This window comes from Scyliorhinus canicula, chromosome 17, assembly GCF_902713615.1.
Source record: "Scyliorhinus canicula chromosome 17, sScyCan1.1, whole genome shotgun sequence".
In the NCBI taxonomy this organism is placed as follows: domain Eukaryota; kingdom Metazoa; phylum Chordata; class Chondrichthyes; order Carcharhiniformes; family Scyliorhinidae; genus Scyliorhinus; species Scyliorhinus canicula.
The window spans coordinates 129,997,374-130,020,967 of NC_052162.1; the positions used below are offsets into that span (position 1 = coordinate 129,997,374).

Consider the following 23,594-nt stretch of genomic DNA (forward strand, 5'->3'; position numbering starts at 1 on the left):
GGCTTTACAGAGAGTCAACCTGGGCCCGATGGGCCAAATGGCCAGCTTCACAACCCCAAGTAATCTGCGATCTAAAACGGGAACAATTCCAGCTGGTCCAGACTCTCCAGCCAACTGGGGTCCCTCATCCCTGGTGCCATTCTCGTACATCTCCTCTGCACCCCCTCGGAGAACTTTGCACCGTAAAAGTGCAGGGCCCATATATAGGGTTCCATTCCAGAGGAATAGAATTGAAAAGCAGGGAGGTTATGTTCAACTTGTTTAGGACCAGGGTTAGACTACACTGGGAGCACTGTCAACATTGGTGATCTCCATTTAGAAAAAGGAAATAGAGGCACTGGAGTAGGTGCAATAAAGATTCACAAGAATAATACCAGAACTGAGAGCATTTCACCCTCAGGAAAGGCTGGGGCCCTTTTCTCGAGAAGAAAAAGACTAGAGGAACTTGCTCCCACAGCGAGTGGTGAGAATGTGGAACTCGCTCCCACAGCGAGTGGCTGAGGTGAACAGCATGAATACATTGAAGGGGAAGCTAGATACGTACATGAGGGAGAAAGCACAGTAAGAAGTCTTACAACACCAGTTTAAAGTCCAACAGGTTTGTTTCAAATCACTAATTTTCGGAGCTCTGCTCCTTCCTCAGGTGAATCATGAGGGAGAAAGGAATAAAAGGAGATGCTGATGGGGAAGATGAAGAGGGGTGGGTGAAGGCTCACATGGAGCATAAATACTGACACAGACCAATTGATCCGACTGGCCAGGCCCTGTGCTGTAGACTCAATGCAACAGAGACAAATGTATTTATTTATGTTCTACCTGCAGTGGTAGGAAAAGAACTACTATTCCGGATAAAATAAATGCCCTTCACCAGTTTTTGTGGATCATTTCAGTGGAAATGTGCTCTCCCAGGCTCAAAGAGCATCAACCCACTGGAAGCAGAGTGGTGAGGCCGGCCAGTCCAGCAGGAAGAAACCCTCCGACCCTCCCACTTCACCAAGTGTCAGAATGAACATGGTTCAGTCCTGGATGTGATTAACAGCAGCAAGAACAGCAGAATCTAACCCTTGTAATGGCTTGTGAGCTCGCTGGTGTGTCAGCAGGTTCGATGACTGAGTGAATCCTTTCCCACACACGGTGCAGGTGAATGGCCTCTCCCCAGTGTGGACTCGCTTGTGTGTCAACAGGGTGGATGACTGGGTGAATCCCTTCCCACACACTGAGCAGATGAACGGCTTCTCCCCGGTGTGAACTCGCTGGTGTCTGCTCAGACTGGATGACGTTCTGAACCTCTTTGCGCAGTGATAGCAGCTGAACGGTCTCTCCTCAGTGTGAATGCGCTGGTGCACCATGAGTTCCTCAGAGTTCTTAAAGCCGCTCCCACACTCGGAGCATTTGAAAGGCCGCTCATCTGTATGACTGCTCTGGTGTCTCAGCAGGCTGGATGACTGACTGAATCCCTTGCCACACACAGAGCAGGTGAATGGCTTCTCCCCGGTGTGAAATCGTCGGTGCTTCCGCAGGCTGGATGAATCTCGGAATCCCTTCCCACAGTCGGAGCAGGTGAACGGCTTCTCCCCGGTGTGAATGCGGCCGTGGGTCTGCAGGCTGGACAACTGGGTGAAGCCTCTGCCACAGTCGGAGCAGGTGAACGGACATTCTCCCGTGTGAACTCGCTGATGCCGCAACAGGCCAGTTAACTGAGTGAATCGCTTCCCACACAGATCGCAGATGAACGGCCTCTCCCCGGTGTGAACCCGCTGGTGTGTCAGCAGGGTGGACGAATCACTGAATCCCTTCCCGCACACGGAGCAGGTGAACGGCCTCTCCCCGGTGTGAACTCGCTGGTGCAGCAGCAGGTGGGGCGACTGAGTGAATCCCTTCCCGCACGCAGAGCAGGTGAAAGGCCGGTCTCCAGTGTGGGTGCGTCGATGGGTTTCCAGTGCAGACGGTGAACGGAATCCCTTCCTACAGTCCCCGCATTCCCACCGTTTCTCCATGGTGCGAGTGTCCTATCTCTCCAGCTTGGAACGATCAGTGGAATCTTTTACCCGCACACGGAACACTTGTTTAGCCTCTCCCTGCTGTGACCGGTGCGCTGTTTGTTTTGCTAGGGTGTTTAAAGTTCTTTACACAGCGAGTGCACTGGAACACGCTCGCTCTGTGTGTGTGTGCCCCTTCCGATGCCCTGCAAAAGGAGTTGAAAAGAACTCATCACTGGACAGGCAAATTTAGAGTTTCACAGGGACTTTCTTTCCTCCTGCGTCTTTCAAAAGCTGGAAATCTCCATCCCACCCAGCATCCCATGCTTCCATTCTCACTCTGCTGGATGGAATACACACCCTCCCAATTCATCGCTTTCGGTTCTGGGTACACAGAGGTAGGCAGGCTGCTGGAGAGGCTAAATTTCCTACTCCTGCTCCTAGTTCTTATGTTCGAAGAAAGACTTACCCTGTCTACTTGCACCTTCCCAGCTCTTGGTCTGCGAAGCTCTATAGGTAACAGCACCTCAACCACAAATCTGGTGATCTTGATTAAAAAGGGGATCAGGGGTTACGGGGAAAAGGCAGGCGAATGGGGATGAGAAACACAGAACATACAGTGCAGAAGGAGGCCATTCGGCCCATCGAGTCTGCACCGACCCACTTTAAGCCCTCACTTCCACCCTATCCCCATAACCCAATAGCCCATCCTAACCTTTTTGGTCACCACGGGCAATTTATCATGGCCAGTCCACCTAACCTGCACGTCTTTGGATTGTGGGAGGAAACCGGAGCACCCAGAGGAAACCCACACAGACACGGGGAGAATGTGCAGACTCCACACAGACAGTGACCCAGCGGGGAATCGAAACTGGGACCCTGGCACTGCGAAGCCACAGTGCTAATCACTTGTGCTACCCATATCAGCCATGAAACATAGCAGCCATGATCGAATGGCAGCGCAGACTCAATGTGCCAGATTCGCTGGTGTACCACAGCCCTGTGCTGGGTCACCTATTGTTTGTCATTTATATAAAGGACATAGATGATGATATGGTGGGGGAGGATCAGTAGGTTTGAAGGGAGGACCTGATCGAGGTGGACAAGATCATGAGGGGCATGGACAGGGTGGATAGGGAGCCGCTGTTCCCCTTAGTTTAAGGGTCAGTTACAAGGGGACACAAGTCCAAGGTGAGGGGCAAGAGGTGTTTTATATATATTCGTTACTGTCACAAGTAGGCTGACATTAACACTGCAATGAAGTTACTGTGAGAATCCCCCAGTCGCCACATTCCGGAGCCTGTCCGGGTCACAGAGGGAGAATTCAGAATGTCCAATTCACCTATCTGTCGTGTAGGGGGAATTGAGGAGAAACCTTTTTACCCAGAGGGTGGTGACGGTCTGGACTGCACTGCCTGGGAGGGAGGTGGATTGCACACATCCTTTAAAAGTACCTGGATGAGCATTTGGTGCATCATAACATTCCAGGCTATGGGCCAAGCGCTGGCAAATGGGATTAGGTAGGCCGGTCAGATGGTTTTCATGCGTCGGTGCAGACTCAATGGGCCGAAGGGCCTCTTCTGCACTGTAGTATTCTGTGAAAGGGGATAATTCTGCTCCCATATCTTATGGAGCGATTACTGGGTAGAAAAATGCGTGCGACGTATACTTGATTAGAAATGCAATGGGGAACGTGAGGAACTACTTTATTTAGGCAGCGAGTGGTCTGGAACTTGCCGGGGACGAAGGTGGTGGAGGCAGAGACGCTCAATATTTGCAAAAGGAACTTGGACGGGCAGGCGAAGGAAACTAAACATGCGGGCGAAGTGTGGGAGGTGTACAGAGGGTAAACGGAACGGATGGCTTGTTCCAAGATAGTCGCCAGGGTCTGGAGTTTCTTTTTTTTTAAATTTCTAAGTAAGGGGCAATTTAGCGCGTCCAATCCACACATCTTTGGGTTGTGGGGGTGAGACCCACGCAGACACGAGGAGAATGTGCAACGAAAGGGAAAATCTCAGCAAGTCTGGCAGCATCTGTAGGGAGAGAAAAAAGCTAACGTTTCGAGTCCGATTATTCTTTGTCCGATGAGCTTTGACAAAGAGTCATCGGACTCTAAACGTTAGCTTTTTTTCTCTCTCCCTACAGATGCTGCCAGGCTTGCTGAGATTTTCCAGCATTTTCCCATTCGTTTCAGATTCCAGCACCCACAGTAATTTGCTTCTATAGGAGAATGTGCAAACTCCACACGGACAGTGACCCGAAGCTGGGATCGATCCCGGGTCCTCAGTGCTGTGAGGCAGCAGTGTTAACCACTGCGCCACAACCCCAAGGGTTTGGAATTTCTGATAAGACTTGCCGTATGAGCATAACTGTGGCAGAAGGATTTCAATGCAATCAAGCGTGAGGTCTTTCTGGATGCTATGAAGCGGAATTTCGTGGACGTTTCAAATGACCTGGGGTTTGAGGTGCATAGATCTTTAAAATGCCTCGAACAAGTGCAGAAAGTAATGAAGAAGGCTAATAGAATGTTGGCCATTTTGTAGAGGACTGGGGTACAAGGACACAGAGGTTATGCCTCAGCTTTCCAAAACCCTGGTTAGACTTGAAGCACCGTGAGCAGATCTGGTCACCACACCGTTGGAAGGAAATACTGGCCTCGGAGGGAGTGCAACGTTACGTTTACAAGAATTATACCTGGATTTTGGGGGCTCAATTGAGACTGCACAAAGTAGGCCTGTTTTCTCTAAAAAAAAAAAAATTCTGTTATAAATTTAGAGTACCGAGCAAGTTTTTTGGGGGGTGAGGACATTAGGTGTTCGGGGAGCCCAGCGAACCATGCCCATATGTTTTGGGCATGTCCGGCACTGGGGGAATTCTGGCAGGGGGTGGCGAGGACGGTGTTGAGGGTGGTAGGGTCCAGGGTCAAGCCAGGCTGGGGACTCGCGATATTTGGGGGTGGGGTGGAGCCGGGAGTGCAGGAGGCGAAAGAAGCCGATGTTTTGGCCTTTGCGTCCCTAGTAGCCCGGCGGAGGATCTTGCTGCAGTGGAAAGATGCGAGACCTCCGAGCGTGGAGACCTGGATCAATGACATGGTGGGATTCATTAAGCTGGAGAGGGTCAAATTCGCCCTGAGGGGGTCGGTACAAGGGTTCTTTAGGAGGTGGCAGCCTTTCCTCAACTTTCTGGCTCAACGATAAGGAACTAGGTCAGCAGCAGCAGCAACCCCGGGGGGAGGCTGGGGGGAGGCTGGGGGGGGGGGGGGGGGGGGGGGGGGGGGCGCGGTCTCAGGGGGGTATTGTTTAAGTTAATTTGCTTATTGTTAATTTATTTTGTTGTTTATTGGGTTTGGGGGGGGGGGGTTGTTACATTCATTGTTACGGGTGCCGGGGGGGTGTTTATTATTGTTATTATTATTATTGTTCTGATGATATATATTTTTCAAAAAATTCCAATAAAAATAATTTTTAAAAAATAAAAATAAATTTAGAGTACCCAATTATTTTTTTTCAATTAAGGGGCAATTTAGCGTGGCCAATCCACCTACCCTGCACATCTTTAGGTTGTGGGGGTGAAACCCACACAGACACGGGGAGAATGTGCAAACTCCACACGGACAGTGACCCAGAGCCGGGATCGAACCTGGGACCTCGGCGCCGTGAGGCCGCAGGGCTAACCAGAATTTAGGGTGATCTGATTGAAGCCTTCAAGATATAAACAGGGAAAGACAGGGTGGATAAAGATAAACTATTTCCACTGGTTGGAGATTCTAGAACTAGGGGCATAGTCGAAAAATTAGGGCCAGACCATTCAGGAGAGATGTCAGGAAGAACATGTACACAGAAAGGGTGACAGAGAGATGGAACTCTCTCCCACAAATGGCAATTGATACCAGATCAGTTGGTAATTTTAAATTTGAGATAGATAAATATTTCGCAAGCAAAGATATCAAGGGTATGGGCCAAAGGCAGTATATGGAGTTAGGTCACAATCTCATTGAATGGCGGGACAGGCTTGATGGGCTGAATGGCCTACTTGCGTTCTTAATATATCTAATGTGTACCTATACCAACACGAGACATATCTTGTAATGTGTTGTTACAATCGCCATGGAGACTGAACTTTAACCTTTTCAGTCATTATGAAACTAAAATGGACAAAGAACAGAAAAGAAATGGAAAACTGCGGGGGGGGGGGGGGGGGGGGGGAAGTGTTTTGCTGAGTGGTTGGATACAGGAGAAAGTTTTAGTCTGTGAAGCTCCACCTTCACGAGCAGAAAGCCAGCGCACTGATCGGCTAGAGGACCAGAGTCCTTCCGGTCCTCCAGCTTTTCCATTTGTCAATCTCCCCCAGACAAGAACTCGATCCAACATGGGAGTTTGGAGACTTTGACCGCCAGGCGCGCTGAGCTGTTGGTCAACGGGATGGTTGGTGTACCAGAAGGGCTCTGGGCTTCCCCAGTCAATCAAACAGAGCATGCGTTTTGTTCAGGTCTCCCACTCTCTCTACCTTCTTCTCACACACCCTCCACGTATCAGTCTGAGCTTGACTGTCAATTAGGTCTTTTGTGTTTGGACATGGGCTGCTTCAGTGCAACCTGGGGAGTCGCGAATGGGGGCGACACACTGTGCCATCATCAGCAAACACCCACCCCCCTTGACCTTGTGAAGGAAGCCAGATCATTGATGAAGCAGCTGAAGGTGCCTGGTCTGAGGCCACTACCCTGGAGGAACTCCTGAAGTGATGCCCTGGAACTGAGATGATTGACCGCCAACAACCACAAACGTCTTCCTTTATGCCAGGTATGACTTCAAGCAGTGGAGAGCTCCCCCCCCCCCCCCCAACCCCACCTCCCGCCCCCGACTCGAATTTCATTGGCTTCAGTTTTGCTATAGTCCCTTGATGCCACTCGGCCGAGTGTGGCCTTGATGTCACCACTGGAGTTTGACACTTTTGCCCATGTTTGGACCCAGGTTGTAATGGGGTCAGGGGCCCGGCGAAACTTAAACTGAGCGTCAGTGTGCTGGTTACTGCTGAGTGATTGCACTGTTAATGGTCCCTTCCATCACTTTGCTGATGATGGAGACTAATGGGACGGTAACTGGCTGGGTTGGATTTGTCCTGCTTTTTTTTGTGGACAGGACATACCCAGGCAATTTTCCACATTGCTGGGTAAATGCCACTGTTGTAGCTCGACTAGAAGATCTCCGCTTTGGGCGCAGAAAGTTCTGGAGCACAGGTCTTCGGTATTATTGCCAAAATATTGTCAGCACCCAGTGCCTTCAGCCATTTCTTGATATCATGAGGAGAGAATCGAATGAAGAGGCCGAGGTGGATCATGCACATGGCACTTCTGGCTGAAGATTGTTGCGAATTGTGATTGTTGCCATATCTTTTGTACTGATGTATTGCATTCCCCCAACAGTGGGGATGGGATATTTGTGGAACCTCCTCCCTCTTGTTTAAATCCCCTCTGGAATCTCCTCCAGCCCAACGACCCTCCTAGCTCCCTGCTCTCCTCCAATTCATCCCCTGCCCACGTCACTCCATCATAGGGGGGCTGTTCTTTCAGTTGTCCATGTCCTGAGCTCTACGATTTCCTGCCTCACCTCTCTAAGTGAATTCAGATTACTCAGAATTTACAGTGTAGGAGGCGGCCATTCGGCCAATCAAATCTGCACCAGCCCTTGGAAAGAGCACCCTACTTGAGCCCATGCCTCCACCCTATCCCAGTAACCCCACTTAACCTTTTTGGACACTAAGGACAATTTAGTATGGTTAATCCACCTAACCTGCACGTCTTTGGACTTTGGGAGGAAACCGGAGCACCCGGAGGAAACCCATGCAGACACGGGGAGAACATGCAGACTCCGCACAGACAGTGACTCAAGCCTGGAATCAAACCTGGGACCCTGGAGCTGTGAAGCAACAGTGCTAGCCATTGTGCTGCCGTGCCGTCCATCTGGGAATTACTTCTGGGAATCTTTTACAAAATAAATTTAGCGTACGTACCCAATTATTTTTGTCCAATTGAGGGGTAATTTGCGTGGTCAAATCACCTGCCCTGCATATCTGTGAGTTGTGGGGTTGAGACCCAGGCAGACACGGGGAGGATGTGCAAACTCCACACGGACAGTGACCCAGAGCCGGGATCGAACCTGGGACCTCGGTGCCGTGAAGCAGCAGGGCTAACCACCGTGCCGCCCTCTCCTTCTGGGAATCTGCCACCTTGACTAAGCCTTTGATTATCTGTGAATCACTTTGGGATGTTTTACTATGTTCAAGTGCAAATTAAAGTTGTTTTTATTGGGCAGCACGGTGGCGCAGTGGGTTAGCACTGCAGTCTCACGGCGCCAAAGTTCCAGGTTCGATCCCGGCCCTGGGTCACTGTCCGTGTGGAGTTTCCACATTCTCCCCGTGTCTGCGTGGGTTTCGCCCCCACAACCCAAAAAATGTGCAGAGTAGGTGGATTGGCCACGCTAAATTGCCCCTTGATTGGAAAAAAATGAATTGGGTACTCTAAATTTTTTTTTTAAGTTGTTGTTATTTCCTTACATTGCTAGAATCTGGAATGTCACACAAACATTTTAAATCCTCTTACCGCAGTTATTATTCATTCTCCATCTAGAAATGTCGACCTGTTGTTTCAGTCAGTCAGGAAAACATCCAAGTTTTATACCAATCCCGGATTTGACAGCACGTTTCCAGCATTTACCCTTGTTCTTCCCGACTAAACACAGTCGTAAAGGAATGTTCTGTTCCGTGTCTAGGAGCTCTGAACCATGGATGTGCGTGGTTAGGACACATTTCTTACACACCTCAGGATTAACCCATACATTTAGTCCTGGAGGTGATCAACAGTAGCAACAACAGCAGAATCCAATCCTGGCAGTCACTCGTGATCTACCTGGTGTCTCAGAAGGTGAGATGACCGGGTGTATCCCTTTCCACACACGGGGCAGGTGAATGGTCGCTCACCGGTGTGAATTCGCTGGTGTGACAGGAGGGTGAATGAACGAGTGAATCCTTTCCCACACTCGGAGCAGGTGAACGGCCTCTCCGCTGTGTGAACCTGCTGGTGCTGCAGCAGGGTGAATGACCCAGTAAATCCTTTCCCACACACAGAGCAGACGAATGGCCTCTCCCCAGAGTGAGAGCGCTGGTGTTTCAGCAGGTTGGACGAGCAGGTGAATCCCTTCCCACACACCGAGCAGGTGAATGGCCTCTCTCCGGTGTGAGTGCGTTGATGCTTCTGCAGGTCGCTGCTGTTTTTAAAGCTCTTCTCACAGTCGGAACATTCAAAGGTTCTCACGTCCGAGTGAATCCGCTGGTGTCTCTGCAAGTTGGATAAGCGAGAAAATCCGGTCCCACACCCGGTGCAGGTGAACGGCCTCTCCCCAGTGTGGCTGCGTCGATGAATCTCCAGCTGGGATGGGTAGTTGAATCTCTTCCCACAGTCCCCACACTTAAAGGGTTTCTCTCCACTGTGACTGCGTTGATGAGTTTCCAGCTCAGAGGGGTAGCTGAATCCCTTCCCGCAATCCCCACATTTCCACAGGTTCTCTGTAACGTTGGTGTCCTTGCATATCTCCAGGTTGGACGATCACTTGGAGGTTCGTCCACACAGTGAACACGCGTACAGATTCTCCCCAGTGCAAATGGTTTTTTTTTCCCCCAGAGGGTGTACCTGGTTAAAGCTTTTTCCACAGTCAGTTCACTGGAACACTCTCATTCTGGGGCGTGTGTGCGCTCCTGTGCTTTTCCACCAATGTTTGAAGCCTTTTCCATCTGTTTCTCCTTCTACATCGAAACCCCAAGTATATTCAAGGTCCTGATGAACTGAGTACCTCGGGCAGATCTTGATGTTTGACTTGGGTTTCCCGTCCGTCAGTCTTCTCCTTGTAACCTTGTAAAACCAGTTTACACAGGTCAGTCCGGAAGAGAAATACAGAATAGTTCATTCCAGTCACAAGCAAAAAAAACTCCCCCAGAAAACGTTGGAAAAACTCACCGAGTATCGCAAACTTGAAACGTCAACTCTACTTTCCCTCTCCACAGATGCTGCCAAACCTGATGTTTTTCCAGCATTCTGTTTTTGTTTCAGGTTTCAGACTCCTACATCCTCTGCATTTTGATTTTATTTCAGATAATTTTAGTCTCTAATATTTGCTTCCCCAGCAGAGCTTTTCTTCTGCCCCCCCCCCCCGCAGAGCTGTAAGTTCCAGTTCCGTACACGTTCCCCTTCCCAAAACCCCGCCTCAACGGTTTCACGGTCACCAGCTGAAGCAAGTTGTTGAATTTGGTTATTAATTTCATAGAATTATCAACAACTGGCCTGTTGGGATTTAAACTCTTGTCCTCAGGGCATTAGCCGGAGGGCCTTTGGTCTCCCAGTCCAGTAACATAACCACTACACGCCCAAGGGGAGTAATAATGAAATGAAAATCGCTTATTGTCACGAGTAGGCTTCAATGAAGTTACTGTGAAAAGCCACTAGTCGCCACATTCCGCCGCCTGTTCGGGGAGGCTGGTACGGGAATCGAACCGTGCTGCTGGCCTGCTTTAAAAGCCAGCAATTTAGTGATTTAGCCTTACACCCAAAGGCCAAAAACACCCGGATCTTGTCTAATTGAATGAGTCGATCAGATCTTAATGTGATCTTTAGGAATGACACAGTTGTTAACATTGCGGCTTCGCAGTGCCAGGCACCCAGGTTCAACTCCTGCCTCGGGTGAGTGTGTGGAGCTTGCATGTGCTTGCATGTTCTCCCCGTGTCGGCGTGTGTTTCCACCAGGTGCTCTGGTTCTCTCCCCCCGCCCCCCAATGTCCACAGATGTGCAGGTTAGATGGATTGGCCGCGCTAAATTTGCCCCCTAGTTGCTAAAGATGTGTGGGGGTTAGGTGGGATGATGGGAATATGGCGGGGGAGTGGGCCGTGTTCGGGTGCACTTTCAGAGGGTCGGTGCAGACGCGATGGGCTGAATAACCTCCTTCTGCACTGTAGGGATTTGCTGATTTGATTTGCTGTGCATTCAGAAGAGACAGGCGTTTCTCGTGCTTTAAATTTGCTGCAGGCAGATCAACCCCGTTTAACCCCCTGCAAAAGGAGTTTGCAGAATCCATCACTGTCAGTCCAGGAGAGAAATTCACAACATTCACCTCTTCCAGACAGGACAGGGAGCACCGCGCATGCGCCAAGATGGCGGCCGCGCACGCGCCCTCAGCCATCACTAAAATGGCGCCCACGCATGCACTCTGTTGCGCCGTTAACGGGAAGGCTAAAGGCCGCCGCAGAATACCAAAATCCTTTCGTCGATACAACTCGTGAACGGCAACTAATTGCTTTACCTTCGAGGCCTCCACTGGGTGCTTGTGAAGCCTCCCACCCACTGCACCTAACGCTGTCTTCCCACCTTAAGATGGGACAAACAAGCGTCTGTCCCTGGAGATGAGCCACACTGCGTATGCGCACGTCACAATGCCAGGTGAGTGATTGACGACAGGTCTAGCCCAATAGGAAGAGGGGGCGGGGCTGGATGACCGAGCGGAAGCGGCTGGACCTCCAACCAGTCGGAGTGAATGAGGGGCGGGGCTGAACCCGGATATTCCTCATTGGCTGAGACCCTGCATCATTTTGAAAGCTGCTTTGTCTCAAACTCCAGGAGAAAACTGGACCTTTCTGTCTGTGGCTTCAAACAGATGAAACCCTGTGGGTGTGGAGCACACATTTCAACATTTGTTACTGAGATGAGGCAACATGGTGGAACAATGCACAAACAATTCAATAATTAAATAGGGAGTGGTTAGCACTGCTGCCTCACTGCACGGGGGACCCGGGTTCGATTTCAGCCTTGGATGACTGTGCGGAGTTTGCACGTTCTCCCCGTGTCTGCGTGGGTTTACTTTGGCTTCTCCATTTCCTCCCACTGTCCAAAGGTGAGTCGGTTGCCAGGATTGACCATGATCAATGTGAGGGCCTAGGTAGGGTGCTGTTCCGGAGGGTCAGTGCAGACTCGATGGGCTGAACGGCCACCTCCTGCACTAGGGTTTCTGTGGATAAAGAAATAACAAGTTGAGGCAAGTATCCTGCAGAGGGCGACAGAGCGGCAACGCTGATTGGCTGTTGCGTGGAGTGAATTGTGGAAAGCTGCTGTCAGGTGAGTTTCCAGAACTAATATATTTCAGGTAGTGGCTAAACCCGAGACACTAACACAGGTAGTGTCTCCCACCCATCCTCCTCCTATAACCAAACAAAAAAGACTGTGTGGTGAGTTGGTGAGGATCGCTTTTCTTTCCTTTTCCTCGCTCCACCCTTCCGACACCTCTAACCTGGGGGGAGTGTGAAAATCAGGTCAGCTTTTTTTCTCTCTCTGTAATTGTCAAGTGGATAAATGGAAGGGATGGCAGAGGGGGAAGTTGTCAAGTAGATAAATGCAAGGGATGGCAGAGAGGGCAGGGACACTCAGTGGCCCTGCTTAGTTCACCTGTGGGAAGTGCACCCAACACCAGCTCCTCAAAGACTGCGTTAGGGAACTGGAGCTAGATGAGCAGAGGATCATTCGGGAGGCAGTCGGGTATAGATAGAAGCTGCAGGGATGTAGTTACTCCTAAGAGTGAAGGTAGCTGGGTGACATTTATCAGGTGGGGGAAGAAGCAGTCAGCGCAGGGATCCCCTGCGGTCGTTCCCCTCAATAACAGGTATACCGTTTTGGATACTGTTGGGGGGGGGGGGGGGGGGACCTACCAGAGGTAAGCCACAGTGACCAGGTCTCTGGCACTGAGTCTGTCCCTGTGGCTCAGAAGGGAAGGGGGAGAGCAGGAGAGCATTAGTTTTTGGAGACTCTATAGTTAGAGGTACAGATAGGCGGTTCTGTGGCAATGATAGAGGCTCACGGTTGTTGTGTTGCCTCCCGGGTGCCAAGGTCCGTGACGTCTCTGATCGTATTTTCAGGATCCTTAAGGGGGAGGGGGAGCAGCCACAAGTCGTGGTGCACATCAGTACCAACGACATAGGTAGGAAAAGGGACGGGAATGTAAAACAGGAATTCAGGGAGCTAGGGCGGAAGCACAGAGCCAGGACAGACCGTGCTGTCATCTCTGGATTGCTGCCAGTGCCACGTGGTAGCGAGGTGAGGAACAAGGAGAGAGTGCAGTTAAACACATGGCTACAGGGATGGTGTAGGAGGGAGGGTTTCATTTACTTGGATAATTGGAGCACATTCTGGGGAAGGTGGGACCTGTACAAACAGGACGGGTTATACCTGAACCAGAGGGGCACCAATATCCCGGGAAGGAAATTTGCTGCAGCTCTTCGGGGGGATTTAAACTAATTTGGCAGGGGGATGGAAACTGATTTGCAGTCCAGGAGATGGTGTTGCAGGAGTTCAGGAAGGTGAGGGTAGTGCAGTTTAGACCATCTTCCTTCCTGCCGGTACACTCCTGCAACTTTGAAACCTTACTCATGACCTCACTACTCTCAACTTCTTGTGTACTGGAGCTACAATTCAGGTTCGCAATCCCCTGCTGAACTAGTTTAAACCCTCCCAAAGAGCATTAGCAAACCTCCCCCCCCCCCCGAGGATATTAGTGCCCAGGTGTAGACCATCCCGTTTGTAGAGGTCCCACCTACCCCAGAATGAGTCCCAATTGTCCAGGAATCTGAAACCCTCCCTCCTGCACCATCCCTACAGCCACATGTTCAACTGCTCTCTCTCCCTATTCCTCGACTCGCTAGCACGTGGCACGGGTAACAACCCAGAGATAATAACTCTGTTTGTTCTAGCTCTAAGTTTCCATCCTAGCTCCCTGAATTCCTGCCTTACATCCCTATCCCTTTTCCTACCTATGTTGTTGGTACCTATGTGGACCACGACTTGGGGCTGCTCCCCCTCCCCCTTAAGGATCCCGAAAACACGATCTGAGACATCGCTGACCCTGGCACCTGGGAGGCAACACACCAACCGCGAGTCTCTCTCGTTCCCACAGAATCTCCTATCTATCCCCCTAACTATGGAGTCTCCAATGACTAATGTTCTACTCCTTTCCACCCTTCCCTTCTGAGCAACAGGGACAGACTCTCTGTGCCAGAGACCTCTACCCCATGGCTGACCCCTGGTAAGTCCTCCCCCCCCCCCCAACAGTATCCAAAGCGGTATACCTGTTACTAAGGGGAACGGCCACAGGGGATCCCTGTACTGACTGCTTACCCCCAGCCCCTCTCACGGTCACCCATCTATCTTTATTCTTTGGCGTAACTACCTCCCTGAAGCTTCTATCTATGACCCCCTTCTGCCTCCCGAATGATCTGACGTTCATCCAGCTCCAGCTCCAGGTCGCTAACACGGTTTTTGAGGAGCTGGAGTTGGGTGCACTTCCCACAGATGAAATCAGCAGGGACACTGACGGCGTCCCTCACCTCAAACATTCTGCAGGAGGAGCATTGTACTGCCTTCCCTGACATCACCTCTAGATTTAAAAAAAACAAGAAAAAGAAAGGAAGGGCTTACCTGATATTCCCTCAAACCCTTAGGTTAGAGGTGTGGATGTGGCGATGTGGAGGAAAAGATTGCAATGCAGATTTTGGATAGGTGCAGTAGTCACAGGGTAGTTGTCATGGGTGACTTTAACTTTCCAAATATTGATTGGAACCACTATAATTCGAATAGTTTGGATGGGGCTGTTTTTATCCAGTGTGTGCAGGAGGGTTTCCTCACACAACATGTGGATAGACCGACAAGAGGTGGGGCCACATTGGATTTGGTACTGAGTAATGAACCGGGCCAAGTGTTAGATTTGGATGTGGGAGAGCACTTTGGAGATAGTGACCACAATTTGGTGAGTTTCACTATAGCAATGGAGAGGGATAGGAACATATGGCAGGGCATGGTTTATAACTGGGGGAAGGGTAATTATGATGCGATTAGGTAAGAATTGGGGAGCATAAGATAGAAACAGGAACTGTCAGGGGTAGGCACAATTGAGATGTGGAGCTTGTTCAAGGAGCAAATACTGTGTGTCCTTGATATGTATGTCCCTGTCAGGCAGGGAGGAAATGGTCGAATGAGGGAACCATGGTTTACAAAAGAGGTTGAATGTCTTGTCAAGAGGAAGAAGGGCGGTTATGTAAGGATGAGAAAACAAGGTTCAGTTAGGGCACTTGAGGGATACAAGATAGCTAGGAAGGAGCTCAAGAAAGGGCTTAGGAGGGGGCATGAGAAGTCCTTGGCGGGTAGGATCAAGGAAAACCTCAAGGCTTTTTGCACTTATGTGCGGAATAAAAGAATGACCAAGGTGAGGTTAGGGCCTGTCTAGGACTGTAGTGGGAACGTTTGCATGGAGTCTGAAGATATAGGAGAGGCCCGAAATGAATACTTTTCTTCAGTGTTCACAAAGGAGAGGGGCCATGTTGTTGAGGAGGATAGTGCGATACAGGCTGGTAGGCTGGAGGAGGTAGATATTCGGAAGGAAGATGTGTTAGAAATTTTGAGAAGCCTGAGGATAGATAAGTTGCTTGGGCCTGATGGGATATATCCTAGGATTCTTTGGGAGGCGAGGGATGAGATTGCAGAGCCTTTGGCTTTGATCTTTATGTCCTCACTGTCTACAGGAATAGTGCCAGAAGACAGGAGAGAGGCGAATGTTTTCCCCTTGTTCAAGAAAGGGAATAGGTAAAACCCTGGGAATTATAGGCCGGTTAGTCTCACTTCGGTCATAGGTAAATTATTGGAAAGGGTCCTGAGGGATAGGATTTATGATCATTTGGAAAGATACCGCTTAATCCAGGATAGTCAGCACGGATTTGTGAGGGGTATGTCTTGCCTCACAAGTTTGATTATATTCTTTGAGGAGGTAACTAAGTACATAGATGAAGGTAGAGCAGTTGATGTCGTATACATGGATTTTAGTTAGGCGTTTGATAAGGTGCCCCATAACCGGCTCATGCAGTAAGTAAAGAGACATGGCATAGAGGGAAATTTGGCCGAGTGGATCAGTAACTGGCTATCACATAGAAGACAGAGGGTGGCGGTAGATGGCAAATTTTCATCCTGGAGCCCAGTCACCAGCGGTGTACCACAGGGATCAGTGCTGGGTCCTCTGCTATTTGTGATTTTTATCAATTACTTGGATGATGGAGTTGAAGGTTGGGTTAGTAAATTTACTGATGACACCAAGATTGGTGGAGTAGTGGATAATGTGGAGGGCTATTGTAGGCTGCAAAGAGACATCGATAGGATGCAGAGCTGGGCTGAAAAGTGGCAGATGGAGTTTAACCCTGATATGTATGAGGTGATTCATTTTGGTAGGACAAATTTGAATGCGGATTACAGGGTTAAAGGCAGGGTTCTGAAGAATGTGGAGGAACAGAGAGATCTTGGGGTTCATGTCCACAGATCTCTGAAAGTTCCACTCAAGTGGATAGAGCAGTGAAGAAGGCTTATAGTGTGTTAGCGTTTATTAACAGGGGGATTGAGTTTAAGAGCCGTGAGGTTATGCTGCAACTGTACAAGACCTTGGTTGGAACACATTTTGAGTATTGTGTGCAGTTCTGGTCACCTCATTATAGGAAGGATGTGGAAGCATTGGAAAGAGTGCAAAGGAGATTTACCAGGATGCTGCCTGGATTGGAGGGTAGTTTTTATGAGGAAAGGTTGAGGAAGCTAGGGCTTTTCTCATTGGAGCGAAGGAGGATGAGGGGTGACTTAATTGAGGTGTATAAGATGATGAGAGGGATATATAGAGTGGACGTTCAGCGACTTTTTCCTCGGATGGATGTAGCTGTTACAAGGGGGAATAACTATAAGGTTCATGGTGGAAGATATAGGAGGGATGTTAGAGGTAGGATCTTTACTCAGAGAGTGGTTGGGGCGTGGAACGCACTCCCAGCTATGGTAGTGGCGTCGGACACTTTAGGAACTTTCAAGCGGTTATTGGATAGGCATATGGAGTGCATTGGAATGATTGGGAGTAGGTTGATTAGATCTTAGTTTCAGACTAGTTCGGCACAACATCGTGGGTCGAAGGGCCTGTATGTTCTAACTAGACAGACAAGGATTGTTACGATTAAACAGCTCCTATGAATACTGGCTGTAAAGGGGGTGGGCTCTCAAGAGGATTCACGTTGCTGGGTTGAGTTATAGAGTTTTACAGCAAAAAATAGCCCATCATGTCTATGCCAGCCATCAAGCACCTAACTATACTAATCTCATTTTCCAGCAGTTGGTCCGTAGCCTTGTATGGTTATGGTGTTTTAAGTGCTTATCTAAATGTTTCTTAAATATTGCAAGGGTTCCCACCTCTACCACTCTTTCAGGCAGTTTGTGCAAGATTCCCACCACCCTTTTGGGTGAAAATCTTTTTCCTCAAATTCCTTCTAAATCTTGTGCCCCTCAGCTTAATCTATGCCACCTGGTTATTGGCCCCTGTTTCTCACTGTCTATTTTACTTATGTTCCTCATAATTTTGTACGCCCCAATTATGTCACCCCCTTGGCCTTCTCTGGCTCTAAGGAAAACAACCCTAACCAGCCTCCCCTCATTGCTGTATCGCACCGGCCCAGACAGTATCGGTCACTCTCCTCTGCACTCCTCTCGTGTCAGTTATCTTCAATCAGAATACGTGCTTCTGGGTTTAATAAAGTGTCTGAAACCCATCATTGTGCTTCTTGCCCAGCCTCCTCCTCATCCGTAGATCTTCTGCTTTTGCCAAATACAGGGCAGCACGGTAGCATGGTGGTTAGCATAAATGCTTCACAGCTCCAGGGTCCCAGGTTCGATTCCCCGCTGGGTCACTGTCTGTGCGGAGTCTGCACGTCCTCCCCGTGTGTGCGTGGGTTTCCTCCGAGTACTCCGGTTTCCTCCCACAGTCCAAAGATGTGCGTGTTAGGTGGATTGGCCACGATAAATTGCCCGTAGTGTCCTAAAAAGTAAGGTTAAGGGGGGGTTGTTGGGTTACGGGTATAGGGTGGATATGTGGGTTTGAGTAGGGTGATCATTGCTCGGCACAACATCGAGGGCCGAAGGGCCTGTTCTGTGCTGTACTGTTCTATCTATCTATCTCATTTACCGATTGGTCGATATGGCGGCTAGTTTACCCAGAACACCCTGCGCTGCAGAAAGTCCCCTATTGCTGAAGCCCACAGGAGAAGGAGCACTCAGTCTTCCGATTTGGCTCCCTACAGCCCGAGGGACTCACCAACTTTAGGCTGTGACAGTTCTTCTCCATCCTGACCCCTTTTTAAAACCCAAAGCATTTTTCAACTCAATGCAACTGCCCCACCTTTGTTCTCCCATTCACACATCCTGCTACCTTACCTTTATGCCACTATCAGCACCTTCCTTAGCCCTTCATGTTGCCAGTAAGAACATAAGAACTAGGAGCAGGAGCCGGCCATCTGGCCCCTCGAGCCTGCTCCGCGATTCAATGAGATCATGGCTGATCTTTTGTGGACTCAGCTCCACTTTCCGGCCCGAACACCATAACCCTTAATCCCTTTATTCTTCAAAAAACTATCTATCTTTACCTTAAAAACATTTAATGAAGGAGCCTCTACTGCTTCACTGGGCAAGGAATTCCATAGATTCACAACCCTTTGGGTGAAGAAGTTCTTCCTAAACTCAGTCCTAAATCTACTTCCCCTTATTTTGAGGCTATGTCCCCTAGTTCTGCTTTCACCCGCCAGTGGAAACAACCTGCCCGCATCTATCCTATCTATTCCCTTCATCATTTTATATGTTTCTATAAGATCCCCCCTCATCCTTCTAAATTCCAATGAGTACAGTCCCAGTCTACTCAACCTCTCCTCATTATCGAACCCCTTCAGCTCTGGGATTAACCTAGTGAATCTCCTCTGCACACCCTCCAGTGCCAGTACGTCCTTTCTCAAGTAAGGAGACCAAAACTGAACAGAATACTCCAGGTGTGGCCTCACTAACACCATATACAATTGCAACATAACCTCCCTAGTCTTAAACTCCATCCCTCTAGCAATGAAGGACAAAATTCCATTTGCCTTCTTAATCACCTGTTGCACCTGTAAACCAACCTTCTGTGACTCATGCACTAGCACACCCAGGTCTCTCTGCACAGCAGCATGTTTTAATATTTTATCGTTTAAATAATAATCCCGTTTGCTGTTATTCCTACCAAAATGGATAACCTCACATTTGTCAACATTGTATTCCATCTGCCAGACCCTAGCCCATTCACTTAACCTATCCAAATCCCTCTGCAGACTTCCAGTATCCTCTGCACTCTGCACAGGTGTGGCCTCACTAACACCTTATACAATTGCAGCATAACCTCCCTCGTCTTAAACTCCATCCCTCAAAATCAGATTGACAGCCAGATATCTGTAAGAACCGCAAAGTTCACCTTCATTACGTTTGTCAAATGAAATCACAACACTGCAAACTATCAGTTCTGAAGAAGAATCAGATTGCATTGGGAATGTTAACTCTCTGTCTCTTCACAGAAGCTGCCAAACCTGCTGAGGATTTCCACAACTTTCTGTTTTCACTTCATAATTCCAGCTTCCTCAGTGTTTCTCTCAAATTATTATGTTTTTGAAATTATGTTACAGGACCAGTTAAGAGTGAAATAATTGTCACTATTTAAATGTCCAAATCAGTGATATTTATTGTTGTGTGGACACCTTCGGGTCGCCATCGCTCCGTCCGTGAGTACGGACCCCGAGCTTCCGGTTCCTTTCCATTTCAATTTGGCATCTTGCTCCCATGTCCATCCTGGAATGCTCCAGCGATGCCCAAAATAAACTGGAAGAACACCTCCTCTTCTCATGAGGTGTGATACAGCCTTCTGGACTCAACATTGAGTTCAACAAGTTTAGACCTTGATCTTTCCCCCCCCCCCCCCCCCCCTTTTGTTTCTTAGTTTCCTACAACCACTCCCCTTCCCCACAGCCTGTCCCTTGTTTTTCAGTTTTGCTTTCACTGAGCAATCATCTCAATTTATCAGCTCAGCTTTGTACCCTGACCTCCCCACCTCAATGAATTCCGGGCTCGACATGATGTTGAACTCTTCTTTCGCTATCTTCGTCTCCATGCCCACTTCTTTGGGCAAGAGTCCTCCGCCCCGTCCCACAGACCCTTTCATGTGCCTCCAACGTTCTGCCTCCAAGTGGACACCTCTGCTGGGACAACTATCTGCTCTCGATCTTTTCATTGAGAACTGTTGACGGGACATTGGCCGTTTTAGTTTTTCTGCCCCCCTCTCACCCATTCCAAACTTCCTCTTACGAATCTCCGTTCTTCTCTCCATCAGGTCCAACCCCGACTTTGTCGTCAAACCTGCCGACAAATGGGGTGCTGTTTTCGGCTGGCGTACTGACCTCGACCTCACAGAGGCTGAGCGCCAACTCTCCGATACTTCCTCTTACCACCCCTGGACCATGACCAGTCCACTGAACATCAAGCCATTCTCTCCAACACCGTTGGCGATCTCATTTCCTATGGATGCCTTCCTCCTACGACTTCCAACCACATAGTCTTCCAACCCCGGACAGCCCGCTGTTCCCTACTTCCCAAAATCCACAAAAAGGACTGTCCCGGCAGGCCCATTGTGTCAGCATGCTCCTGCCCCACTGAACTTATTTCCTCTTATCTTGACTCCATCCTCACTCCTCTGGTCCATTCCCTCCCCACCTACATCCGGGATTCCTCTGATGCCCTGCGCCATATTGACAGCTTCCAGTTCGCGGGCCCTAACCGCATTCTGTTCACCATGGATGTGGAATCCCTCTACACCTCCATCCCACACCAGGATGGCCTGGGAGCCCTTCGCTTCATTCTCGAAAAGAGGCCTGGACAATTCCCATCCACCATCACTCTCCTCCGCCTGGCTGAACTCGTTCTATCTCTCAACAACTTCTCCTTCAACTCATCCCATTTTCTCCAAATCAAAGGTGTAGCAATGGGTACCAGCATGGGTCCCAGCTACACTTGCATTTTTATGGGGTATGTGGAACATTCCTTGTTCCAGGCCTATCCGGGTCCCCTCCCACAACCCCTTTACCGGTACGTTGATTTTTTAAAATAAATTTCGATTACCCAATTATTTTTTTCCAATTAAGGGGCAATTTATTGTGGCCAATCCACCTACTCTGCACATCTCTGGGTTGTGGGGGCGAAACTCACGCAGACACGGGGGAGAATGTGCAAACTGCACACAGACAGTGACCCAGAGCCGGGATCGAACCTGGGACCTCGGCGCCGTGAGGCAGCTGTGCTAACCACTAGGCCACCGTGCTGCCCTGACCAGTACTTTGATGACTATTTTGTTGCTGCTTCATGCTCTCGTCTGGACCTGGAAAAATTCTTCAACTTCGTTTCCAGTTTCCACCCCTCCATCACTTTCACCTGGTCCATCTCAGACACCTCCCTTCCCTTCCTTGACCTTTCTGTCTCCATTTCCGGCAATAGACTATCCACTAATATCCACTACAAGCCCACTGACTCCCACAGCTATCTGGCCTACAGGTCTTCACACCCAACACCCTGTAAGGACTCCATCCCTTTCTCTCAACTCCTTCACCTCCATCGCATTTGTTCCGATGATGCCACTTTCTTAAATGGTGCTTCGAAAATGTGTTTCTTCTTCCTCAACCGTGATTTCCCACCTACAGTTGTTGACAGGGCCCTCAACAGTGTGCGGTCCATCTCCCGCGCCACTACCCTCCCCTCCCTCCCAGAACAAGGATAGTGTCCCACTCAATGTTCTCACATTTCACCCCACCAGCCTCCGTATGCATGCAAAGAGTCATCGGGCTCGAAACGTTAGCTCTTTTCTCTCCCTACAGATGGTGCCAGACCTGTTGAGATTTTCCAGCATTTTCTCTTTGATCTCAATGTATCTCTTCTCCGTGAGTTAAAATATCACCTCTTCCCTTTCTTGGCTATCAAAAAATACCATTTGATCATATTAACATGACACACTCTGCGTTTCCTTCTATCTGGCGTTCTTACCAAATAATTCACCTCACTCAATTTCCTTTCAATTTGATAAGGCGCACTGAATCTTTTTTTTTAAATTTTAGAGTACTGAATTTTTTTTCCAATTAAGGGGCAATTTAGCGTGGCCAACCCACCTAACCTTTTGGGTTGTGGGGGTGAAACCCACGCTGATACGTGGGGAACGTGCAAACTCCAAACGGACAGTGACCCAGGGCCGGGATTCGAACCCGAGTCCTCAGCGCCGTAGGCAGCAGTGCTAACCCACTGTGCCATGTGCTACCCCTTGGTACACTGAATCTTGATTTTATTGTTTCACCTACCATGGTAACAATACTAGTACCTTCTCCCCACTAAGAAAATGACAAATATTTTATTTCTTATTTGCCTCTTTCGTCATCACATGCTGTGACAATTTTAAATGCTTTCCAGCCAACTCACCAGCCCTAGCTTACCTCTCCATAAAGTTTTTAGAGTAAATTTAGAGTACCCAATTAATTTATTCCAATTAAGGGGCAATTTAGCGTGGCCAATCCACCTACCCTGCGCATCTTTTCAGATTGTGGGGACGAAACCCACGCAAACACGGGGAGAATGTGCAAACTCCACACGGACAGTGACCCAGAGCCGGGATTGAACCTGTGACCTCAGCGCTGTGAGGCAGCAGTGCTATCCACTGCGCCACCGTGTTGCCTCATCTCTCCATAAAGTTGGACACATAGTCCAACAACATAGTCTCCGAACGCTGATTCACGAGTTTCTCTGCCACTCTGACTAGGCAAGCGTAGCTAGGACCCATGCTGAGACTCTGCCACTGGTTTGGCAGGTGGTGCTTGTTGAGGTGGGTGACGCTCTGGATTCGGCGCTCCTTCCGCTGTTTTCGCTTGGCCTCCGCGTGCTCCACCCTGCGATGCTCGAGGTGATTGCCGCCTTTGCGGATGCTCCTTCTCCAATTTGTGCATCCTAAGGCAAGCGTTTTGATGGGGATGTAGCATTTATTTTAGGACACTCCAGAGTGTCCTTGTAGCATTTCCTCTGCCCTCCAGTGATCGCTTGCCATTGCGGATCTCGAAGTGGAACACCATGTGGCCCGCCCATCGCAGCTGGTTGAGCGTGACCAGTGCCTCGATACTGGGGATATTGGCCTGGGTGAGGACGCTCACATTGGTACGCCTGGCTTATGGAATCAAGACAGCTGGATGGATTTAACATACAAATTATAGCATTGCTGCCTACGGCGCTGAGGACCCGGGTTCGAATCCCGGCCCTGGGTCACTGTTCGTGTGGAGTTTGCACATTCTCCCCGTGTCTGCGTGGGTTTCGCCCCCACAACCCAAAAGATGTGCAGGTTAGGTGAATTGGCCACACTAAATTGCCCCTTAATTGGAAAAAATAATTGGGTACTCTAAATTTATAAAAAAAAAACATACAAATTAGGCATCTGCACACTGGAGCTCTAAGGTTGGACGGATTTTGATTTGAGGGTGGTGTAGGTTTCCTAACAGTTCTGTAGATTAAGTCCGCACTCATGGATAATGTCTTCGAGGTGAGGTGCAGAGAGAAAAATGGCACCATGACAGATCTGTCTGATCCCAGTCTTTATGGAAATGCATCATGGTTGTTCCGCTCAAGTGGATCATCGCTCAAATGTTAT

General features: G+C 49.3%; 1 protein-coding gene and 1 pseudogene across 4 annotated transcripts in view; one reads left to right on the forward strand and one right to left on the reverse strand.

Moving 5' to 3' along the window:
- Window positions 1–11,478, reverse strand: part of LOC119951302 (gastrula zinc finger protein XlCGF8.2DB-like) — a 62,011-nt gene extending 50,533 nt beyond the window's left edge. Inside the window, exons 1-3 of one of the 4 annotated variants that reach the window (XM_038774384.1) lie at window positions 11,325–11,478; window positions 8,578–9,882; window positions 694–2,185 (exon numbers count right to left, since the gene is read on the reverse strand). In XM_038774384.1, the coding sequence (XP_038630312.1) occupies window positions 1,017–1,997 (981 nt within the window). In that variant the 5' untranslated portion in view covers window positions 1,998–2,185; window positions 8,578–9,882; window positions 11,325–11,478 and the 3' untranslated portion in view covers window positions 694–1,016. Of the gene's footprint in view, window positions 1–693; window positions 2,186–8,577; window positions 9,883–11,324 lie in introns of those variants that run through there. The other 3 variants (XM_038774383.1, XM_038774381.1, XM_038774385.1) reach the window with 3 other exon arrangements.
- The window catches only part of LOC119951627, a 55,582-nt pseudogene continuing 43,352 nt past the window's right edge, over window positions 11,365–23,594 (forward strand).